General features: G+C 37.9%; 3 protein-coding genes across 17 annotated transcripts in view; 2 read left to right on the forward strand and 1 right to left on the reverse strand.

Moving 5' to 3' along the window:
• The window catches only part of LOC124427327 (spectrin alpha chain, non-erythrocytic 1), a 37,328-nt gene extending 25,779 nt beyond the window's left edge, over nucleotides 1–11,549 (forward strand). For 3 of the 6 annotated variants that reach the window (XM_046970125.1, XM_046970126.1, XM_046970120.1), the window contains 24 exons: nucleotides 9–294; nucleotides 927–1,145; nucleotides 1,257–1,699; nucleotides 2,017–2,070; nucleotides 2,250–2,655; nucleotides 2,756–2,956; nucleotides 3,053–3,653; nucleotides 3,738–4,081; nucleotides 4,189–4,473; nucleotides 4,591–5,067; nucleotides 5,197–5,674; nucleotides 5,785–6,563; nucleotides 6,654–7,022; nucleotides 7,127–7,546; nucleotides 7,662–8,324; nucleotides 8,409–8,638; nucleotides 8,728–8,834; nucleotides 8,925–9,155; nucleotides 9,263–9,540; nucleotides 9,631–10,096; nucleotides 10,247–10,390; nucleotides 10,492–10,608; nucleotides 10,864–10,895; nucleotides 10,979–11,549. In XM_046970125.1, the coding sequence (XP_046826081.1) occupies nucleotides 9–294; nucleotides 927–1,145; nucleotides 1,257–1,699; nucleotides 2,017–2,070; nucleotides 2,250–2,655; nucleotides 2,756–2,956; nucleotides 3,053–3,653; nucleotides 3,738–4,081; nucleotides 4,189–4,473; nucleotides 4,591–5,067; nucleotides 5,197–5,674; nucleotides 5,785–6,563; nucleotides 6,654–7,022; nucleotides 7,127–7,546; nucleotides 7,662–8,324; nucleotides 8,409–8,638; nucleotides 8,728–8,834; nucleotides 8,925–9,155; nucleotides 9,263–9,540; nucleotides 9,631–10,096; nucleotides 10,247–10,390; nucleotides 10,492–10,608; nucleotides 10,864–10,895; nucleotides 10,979–11,221 (7,873 nt within the window). In that variant the 3' untranslated portion in view covers nucleotides 11,222–11,549. The remainder of the gene's footprint in view (nucleotides 1–8; nucleotides 295–926; nucleotides 1,146–1,256; nucleotides 1,700–2,016; nucleotides 2,071–2,249; nucleotides 2,656–2,755; nucleotides 2,957–3,052; nucleotides 3,654–3,737; nucleotides 4,082–4,188; nucleotides 4,474–4,590; nucleotides 5,068–5,196; nucleotides 5,675–5,784; nucleotides 6,564–6,653; nucleotides 7,023–7,126; nucleotides 7,547–7,661; nucleotides 8,325–8,408; nucleotides 8,639–8,727; nucleotides 8,835–8,924; nucleotides 9,156–9,262; nucleotides 9,541–9,630; nucleotides 10,097–10,246; nucleotides 10,391–10,491; nucleotides 10,609–10,863; nucleotides 10,896–10,978) is intronic. The other 3 variants (XM_046970121.1, XM_046970123.1, XM_046970124.1) reach the window with 3 other exon arrangements.
• An 854-nt stretch (nucleotides 11,550–12,403) lies between these two features.
• LOC124427540 (zinc finger protein 708-like) lies at nucleotides 12,404–21,945 on the forward strand. Its single transcript, XM_046970554.1, has 7 exons — nucleotides 12,404–13,902; nucleotides 14,157–14,581; nucleotides 14,731–14,900; nucleotides 14,971–15,013; nucleotides 18,911–18,976; nucleotides 19,040–19,198; nucleotides 19,356–21,945. The coding sequence occupies exons 1-7, from the start codon at nucleotides 13,893–13,895 to the stop codon at nucleotides 20,877–20,879; spliced, it is 2,397 nt and encodes a 798-aa protein (XP_046826510.1). The 5' UTR covers nucleotides 12,404–13,892; the 3' UTR covers nucleotides 20,880–21,945.
• LOC124427338 (alpha-ketoglutarate-dependent dioxygenase alkB homolog 6-like) lies at nucleotides 14,943–19,119 on the reverse strand. Of its 10 annotated transcripts, none has more exons than XM_046970152.1 (6): nucleotides 17,993–18,179; nucleotides 15,953–16,010; nucleotides 15,691–15,867; nucleotides 15,508–15,615; nucleotides 15,301–15,399; nucleotides 14,943–15,207 (listed from the first exon to the last, which is right to left on the reverse strand). In XM_046970152.1, exons 1-6 carry the CDS (start codon nucleotides 18,046–18,048, stop codon nucleotides 14,950–14,952), a joined length of 756 nt encoding a protein of 251 aa, XP_046826108.1. In that variant the 5' UTR covers nucleotides 18,049–18,179; the 3' UTR covers nucleotides 14,943–14,949. The 10 variants fall into 10 exon arrangements, 9 of the variants coding, with proteins under 9 accessions (XP_046826108.1, XP_046826112.1, XP_046826110.1 ...); XR_006942951.1 differs by lacking the exons at nucleotides 14,943–15,207; nucleotides 15,301–15,399; nucleotides 15,508–15,615 and adding exons at nucleotides 16,096–16,624; nucleotides 16,703–16,951; nucleotides 17,050–17,369; nucleotides 17,482–17,875 and having other exon boundaries at nucleotides 15,647–16,010; nucleotides 17,993–18,196; XM_046970157.1 differs by lacking the exons at nucleotides 14,943–15,207; nucleotides 15,301–15,399; nucleotides 15,508–15,615 and adding exons at nucleotides 16,703–16,951; nucleotides 17,050–17,369; nucleotides 17,482–17,875 and having other exon boundaries at nucleotides 15,647–15,867; nucleotides 17,993–18,205.
• Nucleotides 21,946–22,049: the final 104 nt, after the last annotated feature.

Genomic DNA, 22,049 nt, shown 5'->3' on the forward strand with positions numbered 1-22,049 from the left:
TCGTATAGATTCCGTAGTCTGAAGGAACCTGCGAAAAGACGACGCGAAGCGTTGGAAGAAAGTTTACGTTTCCACAAGTTTGGATTCGAATTGGATGCCGAATTGCAATGGATAAAGGATCACTTGCCGCAAGCCTCCTCGACGACGCTCGGACAAAACTTGCATCAAGCCCAGACTTTACACAAAAAGCACAAAAAATTGGAGGCTGAGATCGCGGGCCATCGACCGATGATAGACAAAACTTTGGCCTCGGGACAAGCGCTTATCGAGCAGGCTCATCCCGAAAGGAAGAAGGTATCCTTCTAAATACATATACATATATATATATATAGATATATATTATTGAACACTATTTTCACACCGCACTCGCGCCTACCTTTCAAACGATTCAATCGTGAGAAAGAAAACGAAGGGCGAGATGAGAGTAAGAAATGATCATTTTTGCATAGCTGGAACACCTCCCAAGAATACTCGGTATGCAGAGGTAAGAAGGTGTATGCATGCTGATGATTTATTTGTGCCTCAAGTTGAATAACGAACGATGTTTTGTTTTACTCCGATGTTACCACAAAATGCACACGACGACGATAAAACTTTCTTTCTTCTTTCTCTCTTTCCTTCTTTCTTTCTTTTCTTTTTTCATTTTCGTCTGCTTATGTTCTTTCTTGAGAAAGACCGAGAAATCTTGCGCGCAGGAGTACAGGACGAACCTCCGCATCTCTTTCTATTTTTTTTTCTTTTTCTTTTATTTTATTTTTCGTGTATGCTCCTACTCGTCCTCTCTCTCTCTCTCTCTCTCTCTCTCTCTCTCTCTCGTTACTAATGTACGTGTAATTGCTACGTGACGAAATTACAGAATATATGCAGCATGGCTTGAACCGTGAAAGAAAAAGACTTAACGCCGATATATTATATATTTGATATAGATACGGGAGCTGTGCGACTCGTTGGACGACGCTTGGAAAGATTTGCAAGATAAGGCGGGAGAAAGAAGTAAGGCGTTAGACCTGTCATTGAAGGCTCAGGAATTCTTCTTCGAAGCCGGAGAAGTAGAAAGTTGGCTAAACGAAAAGAACGATGTGCTCAGCTCGACCGATTATGGAAGAGATCGTGATGCAGCCACTAAATTGTTGACGAAACACAAGGTACGATAATGCATATTGTCGTTTCACTACGCCAACATCAAATTAACATTTGACAATGCAATCGTTGCTTCCCGTTGAAATAACATACATTTGTCGTTTATTCAATTACAGGCGGTAGAACTCGAATTAGACACTTACAACGGCATCGTATCAGAAATGGGACATACGGCGGCTGCAATGATCAATGCTAAACATCCCGATAGTAAAGCTATAGCCAATAAGCAACAGGCGATAGCTCAGCAAATGAGGGCGTTGCAAAAATTAGCAACGGTAAGACAGCAACGTCTTATGGAGAGCATGTATAGACACGAATACTTCTTGGAAAGTAGAGAATTGGAACAATGGATCAAAGAGCAAGAGCAAGCTGCTGCTTCCGAGGATTACGGACAGGATTACGAACACTTGTTGGCGTTGCAAGCTAAATTTAATGACTTCAAGCACAGAATAGAAGCCGGTTCGGAAAGATTTAATCAGTGCGAAGAATTGGCCAGGAAGTTAATAGCAAACGAGAGTCCCTACATTCAAGACATTGAAAAACGACAAGAACAGTTGGGGTAAGTTAAAAGAGTAATATTAAATTTAAATATTATCTTCTTTTCTTTTTCCCTCTATACACGCACTTTCTACAATAATCCAATTTACCTACCCTTTACATTGGCCAGATCATCAGGGGGTTGGGCGGACGGGGGGTGTATGGAGTTGTTGGTTTTATAACGATATTTAACGATATATATATATATAGTAGTTTATGCCTCGATCCGATTGTAACATAAATAACTCGAGCGATTGCTTTATGCATCCTAGATAACTTTGCTACTAGGGTGCTGGGATACTAACTACTTTTGTATTTTGTATATGTAATTTGATATAGGCAAGACGAAGATGATCCTGTCCTTCAGGTACGAAAGCAACATACGATCATTCGGTAAGTCCTATAAGCTTGTCATACTATTTGTAATAACCTTTTAACATTTAACAGATATGCCTGTAGCGTAGAATGTTATTAATTATTGCGCACGAGTAGATAGTCCGATGCATTTTTCATTTCTTTCTGTCCGTTTACAAACTATCCCCCATACTCTATTAGAATTCCAATTTTATCAGAGAATCTTGGCAACATCTTCTCGATTTGATTCGCAATCGTGAGCAACGCTTGCAAGCTGCTGGAGAAATTCATAGATTCCATCGAGACGTTGCCGAAGCTTTGTCTCGTATCCAAGAAAAAGAAGCGGCTTTGCCGGAGGATTTAGGCCGCGACTTAAATTCCGTACTGGCGCTTATCAGACGACACGAAGGATTTGAAAATGATCTTGTAGCCTTGGAAGCGCAGCTACAAGTTTTGGTAGAGGATGCGTCGAGATTGCAAGTCCATTATCCGGGTAACAATGCCATGCATATTGATCAACAACAGCAAATCGTTGTCGCACATTGGGAAGATTTGAAAGAGAGATCAGCTCACAGAAGGGATCAGTTACAAGCCAGTTGCGATCTGCAGAGATTCCTAACTCAAGTAATTTTTTTTTTACTTCCGTTCAAGTACTTACTTACTTGTGTAGAAAGATCGTACACATTCTAGTAATAATGAACCATTGCGAAATCATTGACTTAAGGTAAGGGATTTGATGAATTGGGCCGCTGGTCTTCGTGCCGCCATGTCGACCGAAGACAAAGTTCGAGACGCTGCGAGTGCACAAATGTTAAAAGCGGAACACGAAGCTTTGAAGGGTGAAATAGAAGCGAGAGAAGATAGCTTCAGTTCGGTCCTCGATCTAGGCGAAGCTATGGTGCAGACCGGTCATTATGCGGCTACGGTAAGTTTTATAATGATAAGAAAAAAAAAAAAAAAAAAAAGCATATTTCTTTCGTTGAAATTTGACTCGCGTGCTAGGGCAAATGTAATGTTTCAGGAAGTGGAGGAGAAATGTAATCAACTGTTAGACGAAAGACAAAAACTTCACACAGCTTGGCAACAGAAGAAAGTCCATTTGGATCAATTGATAGATCTACACTTTTTCCTACGAGACGCTAAGCAATTAGATAATCTCTCTAGCACCCAAGAGGCTGGCCTCAGCGGCGACAACTTTGGCGTGTCGGTCGAAGAAGTCGATGCGCAAATGAAGAAGCACAATGAGTTCGAAAAGTTACTCGTCACCCAAGAAGAAAAATTGACTGCCCTGCAAGAACACGGAGACAAGCTCTTGGCACAAAATCACTTTGATTCGCCCACGATTGCAAAACGATTGAACGAGGTCGTACAAAGGCGAATCAAAATTCGCAGCTTGTGCGACGCGCGTAGAAAGAAATTGGAGGCCAGTTTGCTTCACGCTCAGTTCGTCAGAGACGTTGGAGAGGCAGAATCTTGGATTGGCGAGAAACAAAAGAAGTTGGAGGCCGAAACGTCGAAAGGTGAGGTATCAAGTTTGGAGGATAAAATCAAAAAGTTACAGAAACATCAAGCCTTCCAAGCAGAGTTGGCAGCGAATCAAAGTAGAATCGAGGAAATAAAAGGTAAACTTTCGTTTTCGTTTAGAAGAATTATTGTGTTTCTATTGATACGCATTTATTTATTATTTATGCCATAATCGATAACAGCTAAAGGGGAAACTTTGTTGGGACAAAAACATCCTGCGAGTTGTGAAATTCACGAACAACTGGAACAATTGTATTCCTCTTGGCGAAGATTACTCGTAGAGTCGGGAAATCGTGGAAGAGGCCTCGAGGAAGCGCAAGACATATTGGAATTTAACAATCAAGTTGAGAAGATCGAAGCCTGGATAAGGGATAAGGAAATGATGGTTCAGGCGGGTGATACCGGTAAAGATTATGAGCACTGCTTGAGTCTTCAAAGGAAATTGGACGATGTCGACAGCGACATGAGGGTGGATGACTCGCGAATAAAAGCGATAAATGCTTTAGCCGATAAACTTATGAAACAGGTAAAAAAAAAAAAAAAAACATATCTATATAGATTTTGCCATAGAACAAATCGCTTTGGTGAAGTGTATCACTATGACCGTATTATTGTACACTTGTTCCTCGTTAGGGTCGTGATAACGAATCAAAGACCATACAACAGCGTCGTGACAATTTCAATAACAAATGGAGAGGTTTGCAAGGTGCGCTAAGTGCGTACAGGGAGACCTTAGCGGGTGCATTAGAGATTCATTTGTTCAATAGAGACATCGACGATACTAATCAAAGAGTGATGGAAAAATCGATTGCCATGAATACCGCCGACGTTGGCAAAGATTTACCTGCCGTAGAACAGTTGCAAAGAAAACAGGAAGCAATGGAAAGAGACATGACTGCCATAGAAGGCAAATTGAACGTACGTCATGCATTACGCTATATTTTCAAGTTCTTTTTTTTTATTATTTCTTTCGTTTGGCTGCTAAATTAAAAAAAAAAAAACATAATAATAATACTCTCCCATTTGCTCCTTCAGGAACATAGAGAAGAAGCAAGAAAGCTTTCTCTTAAATACCCAGATAAAGCTAGCGAAATAAACGCTATGCTGTCGGAAGTAGTATCAAATTGGGCCGACTTGCAACGTTTAACTCAGCATCGTCGGCAAGCTTTGAATCAAGCGTACACATTGCACAAGTTCGAAGCAGACTTGCATGAATTAGAAATTTGGGTTGCCGATACGATTAAACGAATGGACGAGTCGGAACCACCTACTACCATTTCAGAGGCCGAAGCTTTATTGGAATTGCATCAAGAAAGAAAAGCAGAGATCGATGGTAGGCAGGATACATTTAAGGCATTGAAGGAACACGGACAGAAATTGGTTTCGATCGACGAGGAGGTTAAAGATAGCTTGCTACATCTTGAGGAGCTTAGGTTGAAATTAATAAACGCGTGGGAGGATCGTAGACAAAAATTGACGCAGGCACATCAGTTACAATTGTTCAAAGAACAGGTAGGAAAGAGATAATAATGATGATGATGATGATAATAATAATAATAATAATAATAATAATAATAATAATAATAATAATAATAATAAGAGAAAAACAAGATTGTCCCTCTTTATGGTCGTATATTTTAGGCTGACCAAGCGGACAGTTGGCTCGCAATGAAGGAAGCGTTTCTCAATAACGACGATCTCGGCGAATCGTTATCGGGCGTCGAAACGTTGCTTCGTAAACACGAAGAATTCGAGAAGATGCTAGTATCTCAATTGGGAAGAATAGAGGAATTGGAAAAATTTGCAAATGACATTCTGGCGGAAGAACATGCCGACGCTAACGTAATTAGACAGAGATTAGCGTCCGTTTGCTCTAGAAGAGACAGATTGCGAAACAGCGCCACGGCCAGAAGAGAAAAATTACTGGAAAGCCATCATTTGCATCAGTTTCTTCGAAATATATACGAAGTCGAGGGATGGTTGCATCAGAAGCAGCAGGTGGCAAGCGATGAAAATTACCGAGACTCGTCTAATCTACAAAGTAAAATACAAAAACACGCTGCCTTTGAAAGCGAATTAATAGCGAATAAAGGAAGGATATCGTCGATTGTTAACGAAGGTAAGGGAAGCTTATGATAGAAGCTTATCGAAGCCCGACGATTCGTTCTTATCGAATAACAAATGAACAAAAATAAAATAAGTAATAAGATAGATATAATGTTTTAATAGGGGAGGCACTCATCGAGGATAACCATTATGCTTCTAAAGAAATACAAGAGCGTTTGGATGATTTGGAAGCGGAGTGGCGTCTATTACAAGAAACGAGCGAATTGAAGAAGAACAGATTGAACGATGCGTATCAAGCATTGCTCTTCAATAGAACTCTAGACGAATTCGAGGCTTGGATGGACGAGGTCGAAACGCAATTGCAATCGGAAGATCACGGTAAAGATCTTTCCAGTGTGGCGAATCTTTTAAAGAGGCATACCAATTTAGAAAACGACGTTTTGGGACATAACGAGGCATGCGAATCGATCAAGGAGACGGCAGCAAATTTTGCCAAATCAAATCACTTTATGTCCGAGGAAATTCAAGAAAGAGCATCGGCCACCATCAATAGGTACCACAGCTTGCAAGAGCCAATGCAAATACGAAGAGATAATTTAGAAGATGCTAAATTATTGCACCAATTTGTAGCGGACGTAGAAGACGAGCTACATTGGTTATCGGAAAAAGAACCTTTAGCCGCAAGTAATGATCTAGGTAGTTCGCTGATGACAGTCCAAAGACTTCAAAAGAAACATCATGCTTTGGAAGCGGAATTGATATCCCGAGAACCAGTGGTGGGTTCCTTGATCAGTAGGGCAACGGCCATGATAAGGAGCGGTCATTTCGCATCGGAGAAAATAGAAAAATTGTCGCAAGAATTGCAAGAAAATCTTTCACATCTTCGAGACTTGGCGAGTGTCCGGAAGCTGCGTTTATTGGATGCGGTCGAGTCACAAATGGTAAATGTTTTATTGCTCCTATTACTCCTCTAGGGAATACGCTTTGCTATAATACCTTTTTTTCTTTTTTTTTTTTTTTCACTACTGCAGTTCTATGCCGAAGCTGCTGAAGCTGAACAATGGATAAGAGAGAAAAATCCGCAAGTAACATCGACGGATTATGGAAAGGACGAGGATTCTGTGCAGTCTTTGCTTAAGAAATTGGAAGGGATAGAACGTGATTTGTCGGGTTTCGAGAGCACCATAGATAATCTTAAGAAACTATCTCATGGTTTAATAGAGAGGCACCATTTCGATAGCAAAAATATAGGCCAGAAGCAGGCCGAAATCGAAAGTAAATTTAAAGAGTTACAAAACTTGAAGGATCACAGATTGCAACGTTTACTAGAGAGCGAAAAATTCTTCCAGTTTATTAGGCAGGCGGATGAAGCGATCGAATGGATCGGAGATCAAACTACCGTAAGTTTTCTATCAAGAAAATATCAATTCTTGATCTGTAATATATAGTCCGATTTCATTTTTATCATTTGAACGTCCATCTTCTTCTTCTTCTTCTTGCTTAGGTCGCTGCGTCGGAGGATTACGGTCGTGACGTTGAACACGTCGAGCTGTTGATTCAGATATTTGACAATTTCTTAGCTGGTCTAACGACGAGCGAGAATCGAATTTCTGCCGTACTCGATGCAGGCCAGAAATTGATAGAACGTAACAATCCCGAAAAGGCTAGGATACATGGAAAAGTCGAAGAAACCAAACAGCAATGGGAAGATCTGAAGGAATTGGCACACGCGCGACAAGACGCGTTAGCGGGTGCTAAACAGGTTCACATGTTCGACAGGACGGCCGATGAAACGATCTCGTGGATTCAAGAGAAGGAGACAGCTCTAAGTTCCGACGGATATGGCCACGATTTAGAGACCATTCAAGCTTTGGCCAGGAAACATCAGGGATTTGAGACCGATCTGGGGGCGGTAAAAGAACAGGTAGATCGGAGCTTTTATTTTACTTCATCTATCTTTCTGCTATCTTTCATCTATCTACTTAATTTATCTGGGATCGTCGACGGGGTTTACCAATTTTTTTGTATATTTTATTCAGGTCGAATCTTTGATGGAGGAAGCATTGCGCTTGATCGAATTATTCCCAGATGCACGTATACACATTGATGTGAAGCACCAAGAAGCCGAAGCGACTTGGAATGAACTATTGGAAAAGGCTGCCCAAAGGCGAAGCAAATTGGCACAGGCAGAACAATTGCAAACGTATTTGGGCGAATACAGGGACTTGCTGTCGTGGATAAACGAAATGGTGGCTAAGGTTACCGCACCGGAATTGGCGCGAGACGTTCCAGGAGCCGAAGCTCTAATTTCCCGACACAACGAATATAAAACCGAGATTGACACGCGAAAGGAAGCGTTCGAAAAGTTCTACAAAACTGGCCAAGAGCTCATTGAGCAGGGCCACTTTTTGGGAAAAGAAATCGAAGAAAAAATATCTGTATTGCGTTTAAGAAAACAAATACTTTTGGATACTTGGGAACAAAGGAAACTCATATACGAGCAAAATCTGGACACGCAATTGTTCAAACGTGAAGCAGAAACTTTGGAAAATTGGATCGTTAGTAGGGAACCAATGTTGCACGATGGTAAATTGGGCGAGAGCATTCCGCAAGTGGAGGAGCTCATAAGAAAACACGAGGACTTTGAGAAGACCATAGAAGCTCAGGAGGAAAGATTCAACGCGTTAAATCGTATAACAATGGTAATCGATTGATATGCGATGATATATAAAAAAAAAATGAAGAATATCTTTAAATTAATTCCTCATACTCGTTTACTCCCGCAGCTCGAGAAAGCGTTCCGAAAGCAACAAGAAGCGGAGATGGCCGCGAGACAAGCTGAGAAAGAACGAATCGAACGTGCGCGGATCGAGGAACGAAAACGTAAAGAAGTACAAAGGATAACCGAGGAACGAAAACGGGAGGAGGAAAGAAGAAGGTTATTGGATAGCCCTCATCATCGGGCTTCGCACGATGAAGTCAATGGGACGGTCGACGAGCATGAGTCCGTTAACAGGTAAAAAATTATGATACGACGATATATTATTTCAAATAGAAAGCAACTGTGTGCCCTCTTACCGATTTGCCTTCTCTCCCGTATTCCAGATTGGCGCCGTTAAAAGGTGCCACTCCGGTCGAAGTTTCGGAGCAGCCTACTCTGATTCAAAAAACGCACGGTATACCTCATGTATTTGGTGATAAATTGAGACGAAGTACGCATTGCTACTATCCAATGGTAGTATTAATCATATTTTATAAAGAATTTATTAACCGACGATATGTCTTTCTTCTCCTTGCAATAGGTAATGCGGATATAAAAAGAGCGGAAAGTATGAAAGTTGATACGAAAAAACCGAAACGTACACCGAGCTTCACGACTAGACGAAGGACCCAAAGCTTTAGGAAACTCCAAAGGATGGAAAACATGGACGCTTTACCGCCCGTAGAGATCCAAGGTCTTCTCGAAAGGAAACACGAATTACAAAGCGCTGGAAAGAAAGCCGCCGTTCGTTCCTGGAAGCAATATTACACCGGTGATTAAAGTTTTTCGATCGTTTAATTATCATCTCACCATATTATAATAAATGATAACGTCGATAGGAGGATATATAATGGAAACGTATGAATGATATAATTTCAGTACTATGCGGACAACTATTGTGCTTCTTCAAAGACATAGAAGATTTCTCTCTTAGCAAGGCAGCCACCGCGCCAATTACCATTTTTAATGCGATATGCGAGAAAGCGGATGATTATACGAAAAAAAAGAATGTATTCCGCTTGAAGTGTACGGATGGTTCGGAATTTTTATTCTTAGCCCCAAATCAACAAGAGATGGAAGATTGGGTCAATAAGATATCATTCCATGCTAAATTGCCGCCAAGCTTGCAACTTTTAAGCTATGACGATTCACAAAAGGTACGATGAGATGCACTTGTAATCATTTTCAAGACAATATGAATCACTCTTTATATGAATAAACATAAAATATAAAATGTATTCCTTTAGGAGGGTTTAGAGAGGCTACATAGCGCACCATCGGATCATCAAGATGATAATATGTCCACCGGAAGCAGTCGTACCTCAACGCCCGAAATGGAACGGAAAAATTCAGTGATCAGATGCGACGTCGTTTCCAATCAACGCTCACCGAGCACAGTGCAAATAGAATTTTTACAGCAGCATCGACAAAATCAACAACGCCGTGATCCGCATAATGCAGAATTATTCTTAGCCTCGGAAAGATCGGAGCCACCTCAAACGCAAACAGAATTTTTGCAAATGCACAGGCAACAGCAATTACTCGCGCAACAACAGCAACAGCAGCTAATTCAACAGGAACAACTTGCAAGTCAAAGAGATCAATATCAACAAAATTCAAACGATAAACCTCCCATACCGCCAAGAGGAGCACCCCCGCCAATTCCTTTGCGATCACCAAGTTCCGAAAATATGGTTCAATTTCGAAGAAATGGTAAGATCCTCTATGCTCTTCTCGTTTTTACGTTTTTACGTTTAGAATTATCGATGGAAATGTTTTCTTTTTTTTTTTTTTTTTTTTTTTTTACAATTTTTCGATATTTTTCGACTCCCATACATAATATGCGATAAAACGATACTACAGATTCGGAACACCATCTACAACAAGGAAGACCACAATCGTATCAACAACGCAGTACAACCTTAAATCATAATGGATCTAGCCAATATCCGACAAACGAAGTTTGGCATAGACAAAGTACTGTGGACATGAATACGCAACACCCAGGTACGTGTTAGCTTTTTTCTTTGAACAATTAAACGTCCAACGTCTCCTCGGTTTGATCGATTTGCACCGAAAGCAACATATGACATTTCGTGGTTTTATAGAATTAGCACCTCCCCTGCCATCGAGTGCCCCTCCACCTACCGGAATGGCTCACTGGAATATACCCCATGACCCTGGTCAGTCATTACAGCCATTTTCATACAAATTTCGTACCGAATGTAAGAAACATCTTACATATAATCATACAATTCTTCTGCATGCGCAACTCTGCATCTTCACTCTAATCTCCTACCTCTTCTTCCGCTCGTACCTTATTTAATCTAAAGTTGGATTTTTAATAAATCCATGCTATTATTCTTAATAAACAATGGAATTAAACTCGACTTTTTCATATTTATATCTATCTATACATATGTATATATAGATATAAATTGTGAAATATAAAAATTAATTTATTTTATTTTTGTTCACAGCATATGGGAATGCACCGATAAGTGTTAGACAGGTAAAATATTAAATAATCGTGTTCATGTCTGATAATTTTTCATATTATAGATAAACATTTCAATAATTTACTTTGGCTTTTAGACTTCACAGCAACAAAATAATTCATTTAGTACCAGACCAGCCTCTTTACCTCCGTACGTAGCTCCACCAGCAGTACCGCAAAATGTTGTTCAAAACGTTACACTTGTAGATGGTAGAAGACCATCCGAAAGTGGTTCAGAAAGTGAAAATAGTATAAGTGGTAGTAGAAAAGATCGTGATTATAAACGAAGTTCCGTTTTAAGCAACTTATTTGGCAGGAGAAAGAAACCATCTCAGTCGTAACTTATATACAGGGATCTCCATTTTTGTAGGATACTTAAATATAAAAAAGAAAGATTTCGCAAAAGGATATAGCCCTTGACATTATTAAATTCTTCAAAAACAGACAAAACAAGAAACAATTATCTATGCCCTGTTATATAATACGTATTCTAAAATCTGTAAATTATATTTTTACGTGTATAATACAATATTTTTCATTAAAATATATACAGGAATTAATATATTCAGACACGGCTAGATATAGATGAGAGAAAAGAAAAAAGAAAAAAATTAAAAACAACGCAAAACTGATATAAAGTTGTTTCGTATATCGTATAAAAAAAGAAAATAGTAATAATAATAATAATAATAATAAAATAAAATAAAATAAAGTAATAATAATAAAGCAAATTAACTGCTTAATACTGCAAGTAATTATATTTTGCCACACAGATATATTCTTTGTTTTAGAATATCAGAATTTTTTAATTCAATTCTAATTATAATTGTGACTTTTAGTTTTGTTAAAAAATGACTAACATCCCCCAACCCCCGCATAAATTGATATAAATGGAATATTTCTCTTTTTCCTTTTATATTGTAAAAATAACCAATCTATAGCAAAAATGGTCATTACCACGTTATTTGAAATGTACCTGACCTTAAAGGTAAAGATATAAAATATGTACCAGCAAGAGCATTAAAATGCAAAAACGACTATATATAAAAAAAAAAAAAAAAAAAAAAGAAAAACTGTAGATTTCGTAATATATATTGCAAATATTATATATTGTATACCAACTCCTATTCAGGACCAATGATCTTATTGTATTAAGCGCAAAGAAGATATATTGATATATAATGTTTTTGAAAAATTGTTATATCTGTATGTTTAACAATCATCTTCATGGTTGACGCAGTATAATAGTATGTAAAGTATATTTAATATCATTTAAGAAATAAATAATTATCTACTAGTTACATACATAATGTTACAGTGCTGTTTTGCATGTAATTATATAGAACAAAGATCAAAATATAATGTTATAATAAGATTAATTAGATTCTTTTGTTCACTACCACCGCTGTCGCTAACTATAGTATACCGTGATAATAGTAGTAGTGTGGGCTATCACGTTCACTTGATAACCTCTCTCTATGTGCAATTTTAGGTTTTATGATTTAAGGCTGTTCGCTCGCTATCTTTTGTTCGAAGCGTGTGTGACTTTAGCGACAAGTATGGACAAAATATGAACTACGAAACAAACGAGGAACGCTCTCCCTTCGTCATGTATTTATCGTATCGGTGTATAAGCTTCTATCGTTTATTTCCCACTCACGCGTTCATAACAATTGCTTCCGTGTGAATTTAATAGAAAGAAATGAAAGTTTTCTGTGTGTATATTTTCTTTGCTGTGATCCGTGCTAGATACGACGTCAGTACGCATTTGTTTCACGATAAAGAATAATAAATATAATTAACACGTATGATAATTGATATATAAATTTGCGGATTTAACGAAATTAATTTTTCTATATCATATCTATTTACCTGTACAAGTATTATCGGCAATGTAAAGTTTCAGTAGTTTATCGTTTAGTCGGAATTAGATTGAAAGAATTTTGAAAATACATTGAAGAAATATGCAGGCATTCGCTCGGTAGTAATTGCGTTGCTGCGTAATACTATTGTTTAAATATTAATTTATTGTAATTCGTGTACATTAGAGACTTTAGAATAAATTTTTACGTTTATAAGGAGATAGTTTCGACGTTCATGCGTCGGAATACAAGAGAAAACTATATCTTGGACTAATCGTCAAAGTTAATGAAAATATCGTATGTGTCGATATTAAAAAAAACCAACAAATCTCGTGACGAAAATTTTCAAGTATTGAAATTATTTTAAGTTTCTAACAATCTAAGTGACATTGTACAAGAAAGTCTTTATTTTTGCCATAGAATCATCTGTCGAAAGAGTGACCGTAGCTTTTTCATGCGAGCATTGTAAGACGCATTTCTTGAAACGTCAGCCATTTACGTACGCTTCATCGAAAATCAGTAGTAGGGTTATATGAGCTTCTTCTCTTTTGCCGCAAATTTCGAGGGAGCGCGCTGCACTATACAACTTTTTCTACACGAAAAATGTCAAAAACAAAATTTAAATATTTGATCGGGCGTTTTATTTTTGGCCAATTTTTATGGACAAAATCTAATTTTAAAAACGAAGGTTTTTGAACGAGAACATGGCCTTTTGAAATTGTTGGAAAAACTTCATTTTCGTGCATAAACCTTTTCTTAGAAAGAAACGCAATTTTTGTTGACCGATTCACATTTATTGTATGATCGTCCTTTATGTGGCATATAATTTTTTCATGCTGTTTTCCAAATGTATCAATACTTTTACTACGTACAACAAAATTTCTGTCACGCGTTAACTTGATCGTCGAATTACCCGTGAGATGGGAGTATGATCTAAAGCTAGCTTGTAAACCGATTCAATAAGCGACAACAGTGCTTACCTATCCGCCCTTCTAGTTGATATTTCATCCATGCCTGTCGCAGAAGTCGCATGTGCGGAAAGTGATAAACCGACTTTAGTTGTTGTCAAGCGAAACTGAAAATTTTCTATAATTTCTTGTCATAGATTCTATAAATTATATTTACTTATTGAATTTATGAAAATACCAATATGTGCGACGGTAAGTCGAATACTGCGTTACACTTTTATGTTTTATCAAGACACAATAAATTTGTTTTCATTCGTTAAATAAAATGCAAATTAGTAGGTAAATAAATACGTAAGAGACTTGCAATGCAATAATGTAGTTCAAATAATGTAACAATTAAATAATGTAAAAAAAAAAAAGAAAAGATTTGTGAGTACTATAAGTAATAACCTATAAATATAGTCGTATTTATACTCTAGCTTTATACCTAAACATTAATTTTTTAGAAGATGTAATACGCAGAAGATTACTCATAGATGGGGATGGTACTGGAGATGACCGTCGAATAAATATGTTGTTAAAGTCATTTATAAAATGGATAAACAGTCCTGACGCCGACAACACATTACACGAGAGAATGCTGTCGCAACTTGCCCAATGTGAATTTGCCCAAAGAAAATCTAGACTGGTTTCAAACATGAGCCAAGAAGAATTGAAGAGTTATAGTAATTTATCGAATGAAATCGAAATACAAATAGAAGAAGCCAAAAAAGAAATAGAAAAGACAAAAGTAGAATTGCACGAAGCTAAACGTGTAAGAAAAAATAGAATAGAGTATGACGTATTGGCAAAGGTTATTAACGAGCAACCGGATAGATTGGAAACCAATGAGAAACTTGCTACGCTACGTCAAGAATTGGGAAATCTAAAGGTAATAAAACAATGAATTTTATTAGAAAACTTCTTAACACGCACAGGCATACACACGCACACACACATAACACACACGCGCACACACACATAACACACGCGCGAGCGCGCGCATACGGAGAAACGATATAAGTTAATTTTTTAATAAAGGAAAAATCTGAACAATTGGAGCACAAATTAGAAATGCGAAGAAAACAGTTTCACGTTCTGATATCCTCTATACATTCTTTGCAAGGAATGTTAGACGAATGCGACGAAGAAATAATGGACATTAGTTTAGAAAATTATGAAGATACCGATACAACTTCTATGGAAATGTCGTAAGGATTAACATTTTATGCGTAACCAAAAAATATAGAACATTCAATATTAACCAATTTTTAATTTCAGTTTACTAGTTTTAGGTACATGTCTGATAGTTAAGGATAATCTTGTACCTCTTTCTAATACCTGCCCTTCGTTATATTCTAACGCGCACATATTCATATTTTTAATTATTCCCTTTGAAATAGTATCGGTACAAGTTTCCGCAATAGCATGTAAATAATCATTATACAGGTCTCCTCTCAAAATCAAAAGACTTCTACGTTCTAACAACAAACTGAACTCCAATTTAAGTTGTTGCGGCTAAAAAAGAAAAATATACGTACATGTATGTATGCATGCACGCATAGTATGCATTGGCAATATTATATTTCGCAAACTTTAACGATCATATACCTCCATAATATCGTTACGTTTGTAGAAATCTAGAAGAGTATGAGAACCGCAACTGATGGTTGTTACAATTGGATAAAAAAGTGGACCATCCGAGTGTGCCTGTTAAAAATTCCAAATTTCTAAAAATATCATCTATAAATGTTCGTCTGGATAAGACGAACGATATTCAATTGGTTGTACGCGCATATAATTACTTCTCATACATACCATTATTCCTTGCGAAGGCAAATACTCATTGATTAATACATGATTGGGTGGCTTATCTCGTTCGAAAACATTTAAAGAAGTTATTTTATCAATGTAAATTCGAAGCCACTGAAAATTCATTATTGTACATAATAATATATTTTTTTCTTTTTCTTTTTTTTTACTTGCAATAACATTACTCACGCTTGGTATTTCCTCCGCTATCATCCCTTTGGGATGGGGTATACCGCCCCAATTTTGTAATCTTCTGTAACTTAATTGGGTCCACTTTGGAAGGGGAACAGCATTTATATGTTTTATTATTCGTTCTTCTTCCTCTTTAGTTATAAAATTTGGTATGTATTGTGCCATCTCTGGAATCTAGGTTTTTATATCTGTATTTTAAGAACTGTCGACATAATCTTTATTCCTCGATTTACTTCGATGAATAATAATGGGCACAAACCTCTTTAACCGTGTTCTCTAAGAAAACACGCTTTTCCATACTCGCCAGTTGGGTAACTCTTTAACGTTAAAAATAACGATTTATTAAGAAATATATTTCAAATGATAACGAATCGATCGGAATGATAAACCAATCGATATTACTTTAGGAATATAACTGGACGATCCAATCGGTATCCGGTCTCGAGCGAATGATTATGGAATGCAAGCTAATCGAAGGGAGTTTACAACTCCGTCGTTAGAGAGCGTACGTGTCGAAAAAAAAAGATCATTATTTATTCGTAAATTCAACATACGTTATGGAACATTTGTATAAGTTAAAAGAGAGAAGAAAGTGTTCTTTAACTTTTCAAACATTTTGAGAATATTCTCTGTAATCCGCGTTTATCGAAGGATATGACGATACAAATATTGTTATATAATTCAATTGTAGTTTTAATTTTCTTTTTTTTTTCTTGCCCCCCCCCCCCCCACCCCTCCCCCTCCTCCTCTGCTACTCTATTTAAAATGATCGACCAACGTGTTAATCCTCATATTGCGTGATATTTTTAATGAAATCTATGAATTGATGAACTCTGGTATAAACATCGGGCGAACCCACTGCACACGGCTTGGTCCAAGAAAATATACCGACCAGTTGATTATTGTAAGTTAGCGGACTGCCGCTATCGCCCTGATAAAGAAAAAGAAAAAAAAAAGGAAAGATATATCCATATATAGTAATATTGTAGTTATAAAGATCGACGATTACCTTACAGGCGCCAACTCCCTCATGTTCTAAAGTACACAGGTGAGATGGTAAAATGGTATTATTGTAATACGTTTGACAATCTTCGTTGGTTATAGTGGTGAGAGTAACTTTTTGTAAAATATCCGACAATGGACCGAACGAATGATGTCTACCCCAACCGGTTAAGATTACCGATACGTTTTCCGGCGCGTCCGAAACAGGCAGATCGATAAGATTTTGTGCAGAATTTAAAGTTAGGTTATCGCTCAACTGCAAAAGGAAATATTTCAAATATGTTAATTCGCCATAGTCGTTGACACGCAAGGCACCCTCAGAAAGAGATTGCTTTTTTTTCGAAGATGCCTCACCGTGATTATCACCAAATCGTGGGTCCACGAGCCTTTCGCTCCAAAAACGTAATCGGGATGACAATGGATGCTTTTAACTCGTTGAAACTGACCGCCTTTTTTAACGCTCCTCGTACCAGTTACCACCGACAGATCGTCGTAAGGCTCGTCGAAAAGTTCGCACACGCAATGTGCAGCACTTAAGACGTGTCTTTCGCTTATCAAGGCACCTCCACAAATGTGCACGGTATCCGAGTAACGTAAAGAAACTTGAAAGGGAAACTCGTTCGAGCCGCTGTCTTCTCCTCCTACTATTCTTTTGAGGCGCGGACCGCGAGTCTCTAAATCACATTTCAATAGATAGAGCAATTCTTCTTTCTATTCGTCATTGTTATGATCATTGAGAGAAAAAAAAAAAAAGTCGCGAGAGCATACGCATTTATTTTTCCTTACCTCGGCCGATAGCTGCCGACACCGACGCGACTATCAAAAATAAAACTGTAATATTGCGAATCGTCATGTCGCCTCGAAAGTTACTAAATTTTCATAGAGTAAAATGTAATACGATTTTCTCGCGTCCTTCGATTACACCTGTCTTTACTCACGGCTCTATTATGTAAATAATATCACGCTAGGCAATCGAGCTTACATCCTCCGATGATTTACTAAAATGGAGCGATGGCGATTTTATCTGGTATTTGCCTACTTGACAAATGTAAATAAAGATTCGAAAGAATTTTACTGGTATTACTTTACGCATATGTACTATATCTTTGACCCAATGGCAAACTAGAGGAACGACCCAACGAATTCTTAAATTTGGTCTTATTCGAAAGTATTTCAAAAGCTGGAATAAAATTGAGAAATAACTCACGTTATTATTATAACTCACGGATAGTTCGCGTAATCGTTCACGTTTTTCGTAAAGTTGAATTATTTATTTGGCGCGAGTCAATATACATACTGTATAAAATAGGAATGTGATTCTTTCTTAGATAGAGATGAGTAAATGTTGGACATTGTTTATTTCTCGAGGGTGTAGGTCGTTCGTCTATAGTTTAGTGGGGAAAATTGATGCGCACACGTATAAACACTTTCCTCCTCCTCCTCCTACTCCTCCTCTTACGAAGCACGTACGAAGAAGTAGCGCGCGCGCGTGCCCGCGCAGAGTCACATACGTATTACCTGGTATATCCAAGCGAAAGACGCACGATGGCCAGCGAAACGGTACGTTTAGAAGATCGCGTTTTCGATTGATTTCGTTCGTGTTGTCGTCGTCGTCGTCGTCGTCGTCGTCGTCGTTGCCGCCACCGCCGCCGTTGTCGTCGCCGTCGCCGTCGTCGTCGTCGTCGTCGTCGTTGCCGTCGTCGTCGTCGTCGTCGTCGTCGTCGTCGACGCCGTCATCTTCGTAGCGTACGATAGAAGCGATAACATAGAACGATTAAAAACGGTCGGCAATAGAAAAGTGCTTTGACAGAGCGCCGTGAAAGAAAAATTGGTTGTTGCTTACGCACCAGCTATGTCGTAAATTTTGACCAGTTCGATGGATAGGATATGTGACTTCCATTGTAAGTACCAGGAAAGGTGCGAGGATCGATCTTAATTCACTTAACCGATCGCCCACGATCGACGTTTGCGACGATGTTTTACCACAGAGACGTCGATCGCTCCGTTGCAAAAATGGCCTATCGTTACAACAAATCCGTCGTGTTGTGTTTGAGGTTATATTATCCATTTTAGTAAAATTTTTGGCTGCACCCATCGTGTAAAACATTATTTATATCTTTTATCTTAGAATTGTCTTCTTTTGTTCTCTTTCTCGACACGCTTTGAAAATGCATGTAAACAAGTAAATCAATTTCACTTTCAGAGTGAAGTATAGCAAATGGAAGGTTTTAAGGTGAAAGATGAACCGATGGATGCATTAGCCATAGACAGTCAGGTTATGGTAAACATTTTGCATGAAACTGCAACACGATACGATTCGATGATACCGCGCGAAATTTAATAGAAACATTGCTTTAAGGACGAAAATATTGTAAGCGTCGTACTTAAAGAGGAACCTGGAGATAGATTTGATCCGGACTACATGGAGGATATATGCTCTGGTACTTTCGAGAAGGTATTTTTACCTATCGAAAACAGTGAAGTGGATTTTTCCAATGAGATGGTAACCGGATTAACTTTGAGACGTAACAATTATTTATATATATATATATATATATATATATATATATATATATATATATATATACATATATATGTTTAGAGGCAAACCTTGCCAGTTAACGGATTAAGATATTGTAGAATGTCTTTATCGTTGATAGGTAAAACTCGAGTTGGAAGGAGAAACGAGCGGACATCCAAATTGGACGGCACAGATCACGGCTACTAATCTTTGCGAGAAAGAAGATGGCATACCGCATAGGTGTTTAAGTGCAGCGGACTTTATGCAAGCTCAAGACGTTGAAAAACATCCTGTATTTTGTGCTAACGGACAGCAGCCCAAATTTTATAAGATTCAATGTTCCATCTGCAAGAAATGGTTTCTTAACAACGATTCTATGGTCACGCATTTGAGAATGCATTGTAACGGGAATCAGTGCGAGGTTTGTCAGCAAAACTTTCAAGACAGTTCCAGCTTGCATGCGCATATGTTAACACACGTCGGTATGAGTCCACTGGAGTGCAATGTTTGTCAGAAGAGATTTGCTTATAAGTGGTGCTTAAGAAATCATATGCAAATGCATTCGATAGATAAACCATATGACTGTGATGCTTTGCAACAGGGATTTATGAAAAAGCCTGAAGGTAACGACGAGCAGTCGTTGAATACAGGAGAAAGACCCTTCGAGTGTGACGTATGCCACGCTACGTTCCGAGAAAAAGGAAATTTGAATCGACACATGCTGATTCACACCGGTGAGAGGCCCTACAAATGCGAGATATGCTATGCGGCGTTCAGGGAGAAGGCTAAATTAAATATTCATATGCCCATTCACACGGGCATGAAGCAGTTCAAATGTACCATGTGTCATAGATCGTTCGCCCAAAAAACTGCTCTGAACAATCATATGCTGGCGCATAGCGGGGAAAAGCCGCACGCCTGTAATATTTGTGAGAAAACGTACAAGAGGAAATCGGAATTGATCAGGCATACGATGGTCCATACCGGCGAACGACCGTACGAATGTAAAGAGTGCCTAATGACGTTTAGGGAAAAGGCTAAGCTAAATTCTCATATGTTGGTTCACACCGGCGAGAAACCCCACGAATGTCATATATGCCACAAAGCGTGTGCGCGTAAGTCCGATTTGAACAGTCACATGTTATTACATACCGGCGGGCAATACGATTGCAAGGTTTGCGATAAAATTTTCACGCGAAAGTCCGATCTTAATAGACACACTTTGATACATACGGGCGAAAAGCCATTTGCCTGCGATCTCTGCGACATGGCGTTCAGAGAAAAAACGAGATTAAATTCTCATATGCTGATACATACCGGTGATAAGAGGCACGCATGCCATATTTGTCAGAAAACGTTTAAAGAAAAGTCGTCGTTGAGAAAGCACATGTTAAGTCATACAGGCGATAGACCCTACGAATGTTACGTATGTCACAAGGCGTTTACGCAAAAAACTACTTTGAACAGTCACATTTTGATACATGCCGGGGAAAGGCCTTACGAGTGCAGTACTTGTCAGAAAATTTTTAAGGACAAAGCTGCGTTGAAGAAGCATTTATCGATGCATATCAATGAAAAAAATCACGAATGTTTGATTTGCTTAAAAAAATTTAGTCATAAGGCCGCATTGAACAGTCACCTGTCGACCAATCATACATCTTAATCCGTGAAGATCTAGTCCGATTTTTCTTTACATCGAGCGCGCACCGTATGCTTCAATGCACCGTGCCCACCACGGTCTCGTACAAAAAGACATTACGTACTTTATTACTTTCTCTCGCACACTACTTTTTTTTTCCCCTTGTATTTACCGTGCAGAAATAAATTAATTTCCAAATTATTTTTATATCCGCTACATTGGACATCCATAATGGAGAATTTAATGGACGAACGATGCGTCTTTTTCGTTTCCTTTAAATATATATATATATCATTTGGATATTTTATCATCAATTGACTTTTATTGCAATGCGTAATGCGAGATGTAGGGATGTCGCGAGATCTTTACTTGGATAACAATTTAATTACAATCCATCGATGTATAAGGAACAATTATTATTCCGATGTGATGTGTATTGAATGATAAAAGAAAACGTAAAAGAGTACAATGAAATGTATATTCTATGTAAAGTTCAAAATAATGAGTATGCAAATTACGAGGGAGTCAACAATACTACAATTATCGTGCGAATATGATATTTGTTGGGAATATGTCGAGGAACCTTTTTTCTTTTTTTTTTTTTTTTTCCTATTTTTTTTCCTTTTTTTTCTTTTCTTTTTCACGCGCACTTTCTAGCATAGTCATATTATGCTACCGAGTTTTATTATACCATATTGAATATTTGACTGTGATGTGAGCCATCCTTGCTCGATGGTCCTTAAGAATGAAAATCAACGATTACGACGAAAGATTTTCCTTTTACGAAACACATACATATATCTGAATGGAGTAATATCTTTATATGAAGAAAGTAAAAGAAAAGAAAAAATAAGAGACTGTGGCAAAAATATTATACTTTACTCATTCCTTCGTTCTGTACACGATAAATATAATATAAATATAAGTGTTGATAACTGTATAAGAGATAGTTTTATCAACATCATACATTTTATAAACTTAACTAATAGAACGGAGCGAACGATGCGTGAATTAAGTTGTAAAGAGGATCAAAGAAAGTATATTATACGAAATATTACGATACAAAATATTACTTGATAATTGTCATGTACGCTTCTCTTTTTGAAACATTATTATTTCTAATGTACCTTCGATATCTGACGTATTAATCGTTATTTACGTGAGTTGTACGGACGTTCGATGTTTACTTAATGA

Source organism: Vespa crabro, chromosome 10, assembly GCF_910589235.1.
Source record: "Vespa crabro chromosome 10, iyVesCrab1.2, whole genome shotgun sequence".
NCBI classification, from domain to species: Eukaryota; Metazoa; Arthropoda; class Insecta; order Hymenoptera; family Vespidae; genus Vespa; species Vespa crabro.